The 8,009-nt window shown below is 49.4% G+C and overlaps 1 protein-coding gene across 11 annotated transcripts in view; it reads left to right on the forward strand.

Moving 5' to 3' along the window:
• The window catches only part of LOC115166817 (neogenin), a 246,523-nt gene that overhangs the window by 66,343 nt on the left and 172,171 nt on the right, over nt 1-8,009 (forward strand). For all 11 annotated transcript variants that reach the window (XM_029720664.1, XM_029720669.1, XM_029720675.1 and 8 more), the window contains exon 2: nt 3,789-4,133. In XM_029720664.1, coding sequence (XP_029576524.1) covers nt 3,789-4,133 — 345 coding nt within the window. The remainder of the gene's footprint in view (nt 1-3,788; nt 4,134-8,009) is intronic.

Below are 8,009 nucleotides of genomic sequence, written 5' to 3' on the forward strand. Positions count from 1 at the left end.
GTGTCAGCACAGTGCACTGGCTCTGTGATAAACTGGCTTGCAAATATCAGCTCGGTGCAGATGCAACTACAAAGACTATTTTCATCACCTGGATTTACCTCGCTTCAAGCCAGCCACATGATCCACTGATGGGCCTACACGTCCATCCACCGCTGCCAGGCTAGCCACCGAGCAGGGCGCTATTGTGTAGGGAGCTAGCCACAGAGCAGGGCGCTATTGTGTAGGGAGCTAGCCACCGAGCAGGGCACTATATTGTGTAGGGAGCTAGCCACCGAGCAGGGCGCTATTGTGTAGGGAGCTAGCCACCGAGCAGGGCGCTATTGTGTAGGGAGCTAGCCACCGAGCAGGGCACTATTGTGTAGGGAGCTAGCCACCGAGCAGGGCACTATTGTGTAGGGAGCTAGCCACCGAGCAGGGCACTATATTGTGTAGGGAGCTAGCCACCGAGCAGGGCACTATATTGTGTAGGGAGCTAGCCACAGAGCAGGGCGCTATTGTGTAGCGAGCTAGCCACCGAGCAGGGCGCTATTGTGTAGGGAGCTAGCCACAGAGCAGGGCGCTATTGTGTAGGGAGCTAGCCACAGAGCAGGGCGCTATTGTGTAGGGAGCTAGCCACAGAGCAGGGCGCTATTGTGTAGGGAGCTAGCCACAGAGCAGGGCGCTATTGTGTAGCGAGCTAGCCACAGAGCAGGGCGCTATTGTGTAGCGAGCTAGCCACAGAGCAGGGCGCTATTGTGTAGCGAGCTAGCCACAGAGCAGGGCGCTATTGTGTAGCGAGCTAGCCACAGAGCAGGGCGCTATTGTGTAGCGAGCTAGCCACAGAGCAGGGCGCTATTGTGTAGCGAGCTAGCCACAGAGCAGGGCGCTATTGTGTAGGGAGCTAGCCACAGAGCAGTGATGAGGTTTGTGTCTGCTGTATTGCTCCAGCCTCTGCATCAGCAGAGCGTTGGCCACGAGATGAATGACCCTGAATTTAGTGTGTCAAAGGAAGAGAGGCAGCTGTGCTCCAGCCCCACTCCAGTCACTTTGCTCTGCTGACTAAGGATGTTGTGTGTCTGCGCTTTAAAGCATATGGTCAGCCAATTTGACACCATAGCCCTTAGAAAAAGCCTCGGCTGAGCCTTCTTTCTTCCACTGCTCCTGCTTGAAAGCTGCTAAAGGCGGTCATTTTGTCTCAAATGGTGTGATTTGGACCCCCAGAGCCCAGCTTCCCCAACTGTTCCAACAGCAGCTGAAGACTGAGATGATTAAGCATGTGATGGTGCTCGAGGCCTGCTGGAGAGGACAAGTCCCATTGCAGTAGCTCCACACAGGTCTCTCTCCATCTGTCTCACCAGCCTACATAGAAATCCACAGCCTGCTGTTGTGCCACAGTCACAGGCCTGCCCATTATAGACACACGGGTCCATTAGACCTATTGATGTGGTGTGATCAACCACTTGCTACAGTTTAAGGAGCTTTTAAGACCACTGTCTCCATATATGTTATGATGGAACATGTGTAGCTCCTTTCAGGAAGTTTACTATTTTGCTTTCCATAGTTTCTCCCTAATGGTCTTTCTAAGCGAAGAGATCCTGTCTTAATTCTTAAAATAAATGGAAAAGAGAGCAAGAGGGAAAGACAGGGCCAGTTTCATCTTATCTGTTGTCTGTAGCTTGTGAGGTGTGGAAATTGCAATGTGTTGCTCGTCCTATGTTGCTCTGCGTGCTACGCGTGGCTCGCTCTCTGTCTGCGTGCTACGCGTGGCTCGCTCTCTGTCTGCGTGCTACGCGTGGCTCGCTCTCTGTCTGCGTGCTACGCGTGGCTCGCTCTCTGTCTGCGTGCTACGCGTGGCTCGCTCTCTGTCTGCGTGCTACGCGTGGCTCGCTCTCTGTCTGCGTGCTACGCGTGGCTCGCTCTCTGTCTGCGTGCTACGCGTGGCTCGCTCTCTGTCTGCGTGCTACGCGTGGCTCGCTCTCTGTCTGCGTGCTACGCGTGGCTCGCTCTCTGTCTGCGTGCTACGCGTGGCTCGCTCTCTGTCTGCGTGCTACGCGTGGCTCGCTCTCTGTCTGCGTGCTACGCGTGGCTCGCTCTCTGTCTGCGTGCTACGCGTGGCTCGCTCTCTGTCTGCGTGCTACGCGTGGCTCGTCCTCTGTTGCTCTGCGTGCTACGCGTGGCTCGCTCTCTGTCTGCGTGCTACGCGTGGCTCGTCCTCTGTTGCTCTGCATGTGTTCACTGCTCATTGTTAAAAAAAAATTTTTACCCCTTTTTCTCCACAACTTCGTGATATCCAATTGGTAGTTAGTCTTGTGTCCTCCGAAACACGACCTGCCAAGCTGCACTGCTTCTTGACACAATGCTCACTTAACCCGGTAGCCAGCCATACCAATGTTTTGGAGGAAACACTGTACACCTGGCGACCGTGTCAGCGTGCATTGCGTCCGGCCTGCCACAGGAGTCGCTTGAGCGCGATGGGACAAACCCTCCCCTAACCCAGGCGACGCTGGGCCAATTGTGCGCCGCCTCATGGGTCTCCCGGTTGCGGCCGGCTGCAACACAGCCTGGGATCGAACCAGGATCAGTAGTGACGCAGCTAGCACTGCATAGCAGTGCCTCAGACCGCAGTGCCACTTGGGAGGCCCTCACTGGTCATTGTTTGTCTATTATAACCTGCCCAGGGACTGCTGTTGAAAGTTAGCCGCCTGGCTAAAACAGTCACTTTTACTCAAATGTTGATTTAATGTGCACTGTCCCTGTAAAAATAAAAATGAACTCAAGTCAACAGAAGATACTATTTTGTTTGTTTAGGATTACCTGGCTGCAGTGAAGGGGACTGAGCGGCCATATTGCCTCTAATGAATAACATGTATAACTTCTCCATGGGAAGGCACCGTGCGACGGGGCAACTGGCGCTTTGAGATAGAGACATTACCCCCAGAAGATAAATGGTAGAACTGATGCTGCGATCACGCCACACACCTGGCAACTCTCCCTCCTCTCTCGCTTTTTATCCATCTCCCTCTCTGTCTCTGTCTACCTCTCTCCTTTCCTCCTCTCCTGATGTCACCTCCTTGGAACGTAACAGGAATCATTTAAACTACATTTAACATGCAGCCACTTATTTTAATGCTGTTCGTTGTGTTATTAAAACTGGCTTCAGAACCCTTTCATTATTCTGTTTCTCACCCCTGCAGAACTGATAATTGGGGTATTTATCTAAACAATACCACTATGTGACTCTGGGTGAATGTCTGAATTATGTATGAGGTTAAATGCAGAGCAATTGTTGTCAGTGAGGTTTACCATTACGCAGGGATAAATGGCTGGAAGAAAGCGTTCCAACACCTTCCTTTCCCTTCTCATCAAGCACTTTTGTAGGGAGGGGACTTAGGAACAGGATAAGATTTGTCTCTGCCTTGCCTCTTGCCAGTGAATTCTTGTGGGCTGGTTTTGGCTGTGGTTTGTTGTGAACTAGCAGGAAGACATTTTGTACTGAATTTGACATTGAATAGTTTGTTCATATGTTTTGTGCTGTCTGTTTTAAGTTTTAGTTATGAATATAGAATGTATGAGTCAGTAATTGGGTTTTGTGAGTCGTTGATGGTTTTGAAATGTGACTTAACGCATAGTGATTTGATTGAAGTGGAATGGCAGGTGAACAGTTGTCACAGACTGAATCTAAATGAAAATACATGAGTTTCTGTGCTAGGGCCGATACGGTTTTACTTCCTGTCAAAGGCTGTTCAAGTCAACAAGAACGTACTGCCATTGTTTAATTACAACTAACGAACTTCAATCCTCCTCTCCAGGCACGGCGGCGCGGCCCTTCAGCCCCTTCTGGTTCTCGGTGGAGCCGTGGGACACACTGGCCGTGAGAGGTGCCCCGGCACTGCTCAACTGCTCAGCGCACAGCGGGGACCCTGCCTCGGAGCCCACTGCGCCCCAGGCCCGTGTGGAGTGGAAAAAGGATGGAACCTTCCTGAGCCTGGCGCCAGACGACGGGCGGCGGCGTGTTCTCCCTGACGGCTCACTGCTCATCTCTAGCGTGGTGCACTCCAAGCACAACAAGCCCGACGAGGGAACGTACCAGTGTGTGGCCACCATCGACAGCCTGGGAACCATTGCCAGCCGCACCGCCCGCCTCACCGTGGCAGGTAGGACCCATACACAGAACATATATAATACTGGGTTCTATTTCATTCTCTGGGTGAGACTGAGGGAGAGAGGGAGTTGAAAGGCAGCAATAAATAATGTATGTAATGAGTGAGAAATAGATGACAGAAAAGAGGGACTGGCATACAGTGTAAATGAAAGTGTGCACTAATTGATCCAGTCTGATCACATTACCTATCCTAAGAACACAGCATGCCCTGAGAAAAGGCCTCTGTTGTCCAACTGTTGTGTTGGTGCTTATTTTCAGTATATTTTCAATATATGTTGCTGCACTGTCAAAAACATGAGGGGGGGTCTGGTTGTATGTCGCTGTGGGCTCTGCGAGCCACAGGGCTGTACAATGTGACCTTGTTTCATTTGGGTGAGAGAGCCGAGCAGAGCAGCGGGGATTATTAGGTGTTTGAGCTGGGTCTTGCCCCGAAATTCAATTTGCAGGCGGAGGAGCGCAGGAATGCAATTATGTTCTCCCTCAGCCCTGTTATGTTGGAGAGGGGAGTGTGGATGACTGGAGAGGGCCTTCATCTTAGACTCCGCCAGAGTAGCCTTCTCAGGTGTGGGTGTGAAGTCACTCTCACGGTCTATCTCTTACTGCATGTGTTATCATAACCTTTTGGAGCTAATGAGCTCGTCTTGTCAGTCGTTGAGGAGAACGGACGACCATTGCCCCATAGAAAAACGGATGTACTACAGCAGTGTTTTTCCTACCAGGGGTACCTGTCCTAGCCACAGGGGATACTAGGACCCCTGGGGGTGCCTGACCTAGCCACAGGGGATTTCGGTACCCATGGGGGTGCCTGTCCTAGCCCCAGGGGATACTAGGACCCTTGGGGGTGCCTGTCCTAGCCACAGGGGATACTAGGACCCTTGGGGGTGCCTGTCCTAGCCACAGGGGATACTAGGACCCCTGGGGGTGCCTGTCCTAGCCACAGGGGGTACTTGGACCCCTGGGGGTGCCTGTCCTAGCCACAGGGGGTACTTGAACCTCTGGGGGTGCCTGTCCTAGCCACAGGGGGTACTTGGACCCCTAGGGGTGCCTGTCCTAGCCTCAGGGGTACTAGGACCCCTGGGGGTGCTTGGGCTATCCACAGGGGGTTCGTCAGGAGTACTCAAGTCGGAGAAGAATTCAGTTGGTGCTACAGTAACCGAAAAAGTTTGAACCACTGTACTACATTACCCATCATTCCATGTGGAACATTTCCTGTTTTATCACAGTGAAGACTGTTCTACCTAGTGTCTGTTTTACCTAGTGTCGGTCAAAGGTTGCTTTCTAATCTATACTGCTGAAAAGAGGCTACCTGAAAGCATTCCTTCCTTGATGGTTTTAGCCTATAGAATTAGCTGCTGTGATCCAATGAAACATGCATGATATGTCATTGTCTTTAGGCCTTTCAATGTTAACACTGTGATACGATGGGACACAAAATATACGATGGCGTCAGACGACTTGACATTGTTTGCAGCCCGCTGGAGGTGTGTGTGTGTGTGTGTGTGTGTGTGTGTGTCCCCACAGCTATCCCCCAACCCCACCCCACTCGATCACATGGATTGACCCGACACTATCATCATGGGAAATCTCCTATCAGGTCACACTGCCGCATCAAAATAATCAACCTCAACAGAGAACAAGCTTCATTGTGTGTGTGTGTGTGTGTGTGTGAGCGAGCGAGAGGTGTCAGTTTGAATCTGTGCGTGTGAGAGCGCGCACGTCTGCGCATGTTCGTGTGTGTGTGTGGCTTCATGGTATCTAGTGGAGTCTGACTCTGTACAGCCGTCCATCAATCTGTGTCAGTGTGGTCAGTGCATGTTTTATGTAGACAGCAGCACTCTGAGGGAAGGGCCTGGGATCAGGTCCTGCTATAAAATGATACAACCACAGAGTCAATGAGATTCACCCGGGTCAACTGTTATGGGATTCAGGATTTAAATAAATCCATTTTACAAACGCATAGAGCTGGTCTACACCTGCTACTTGTCCTTAGAGGCATAGAGCTGGGCTACATCTCCTACTTGTCCTTAGAGGCATAGAGCTGGGCTACAGCACCTACTTGTCCTTAGACACAGAGCTGGGCTTTAGCTCCTACTTGTCCTTAGCGTAGAGCTGTTTCTAAACTCTTCTACATTAATGTGGATACTACCATGATTACGGATAATCCTGAATGAATCGTGAATAATGAGTGAGAAAGTTAGACGCACAAATATACCCCCAAGACATGCTAACCTCTCACCATTACAATAACAGGGGAGGTTAGCATTTTATATCATACCCCCAAGACATGCTAACCTCTCACCATTACAATAACAGGGGAGGTTAGCATTTTATATCATACCTCAAGGCATGCTACCCTCTCACCATTACAATAACAGGGGAGGTTAGCATTTTTGGGGGGTATGATATTTGTGCGTCTAACGTTCTCACTCATCATTATTCACAATTCATTCAGGATTATCTGTAATCGTGGTAGCATCCACATTTTTGGCTTGCATGCACACACACACACATACACACACACATCCCGCCCACGTCGCCCAATGATCTGTCTCCAGCTGGCTGTCAGGTTGGCAATAAAAAGGTTAATTGCGATGTGGTGGGAGCAAGCCATTACAGTGGAGAATGGGCTGGAAATGGGTCCGTGGGTGCGACCTCTGAGATGTAATGGCGATAGCGGGCACGGCACGCTGACAAATGCAGGGAGTAATATCAGTGATTGATGGGAGGAAGGCATGTCATTCCCCTGATCCCTCTCTAGAGAAGTCTTTGCTTCAATACCCCACCCCCTCGGCTGGCTGGCTGGCTGGCTGGCTGGCTGGCTGGCTGGCTGGCTGGCTGGCTGTCCTTACCTTCACCTCGCCTGTTTCTTTCCTCTCTTCTCTCCCACTTTAGTTTAGGGCTGGGTGTTATGGCCAAAATATATCACTGCATTAAAAAAAAAGGACGGTATTTGACTTTTTTGTTTTTGAATAATAAAAGTTCTACATTTGCTTTAAGTAGTGAGCGACACTAGGGTGACAACACACAGACTCATTGAAATCACTTCGAATGTTTGTCCATTCTGATTGTTTTATATTGTTCTATTCAACCCAAAATCATTTTCAGCATTATCATACATTTCTGTATTTCCTGCACTCATTGGACACAACTTCTACACTGCCATGTAGGGCTGCACGATATGAGCAGACAAGGCATTATTTTTAACCAAATGTTGCAATTGCGATTTGACTTGCAATTTAGAGCTAAACACTTGGGTGAACTGTTTGAATCATGGAAATGGAATGATTATTCTAATTCTTTAGTTAAAATATAATAGTGGGCACTTTAACTAGTGTGGTTTGACATGAAAATGAAAAATGCCAGGGAGAGGTTATTGTCACAGGATAGGAGCCAAAGTGTTGATAAGTGTTCACTATGGGGCTACATTGAATGTTTTCTCTTAGCTGCTTCATGTAGCTAACATATTCTTTCTTTGCATATTCCTCTTTGATTTAGAAGATACTGTTGCACAAACAACATGCTGATTTAGGTCTACACCATCACAGGTATTATCAGGCTGTATAGAAAATTACGTTTGCTCTGACTCAGTACATTTATTAGCTAGCTAGCATTAGCGGCTAACAAGATTTAGGCCCAACAATCTAACAATAGACAAACTAGCTGTTTGCAGATGTAAGAAACACAAACTAATAGTGTAATTATAGAACGCTAGTGGATTTATATTTAAGAAGCAAAGTGAAAACCGCATCGTTTTCATCAACATTGTTGCATGTGCTGCATTGACCATGCAGACTGAACACAAGTGTCTCCTGGTAGAGGAACAACAACTGCTCTCCTTGAGTGACGGGACGGTGCAAGGTCTGGAAAG

The sequence above is a fragment of the Salmo trutta genome, chromosome 29, assembly GCF_901001165.1.
Source record: "Salmo trutta chromosome 29, fSalTru1.1, whole genome shotgun sequence".
Taxonomy (NCBI): domain Eukaryota; kingdom Metazoa; phylum Chordata; class Actinopteri; order Salmoniformes; family Salmonidae; genus Salmo; species Salmo trutta.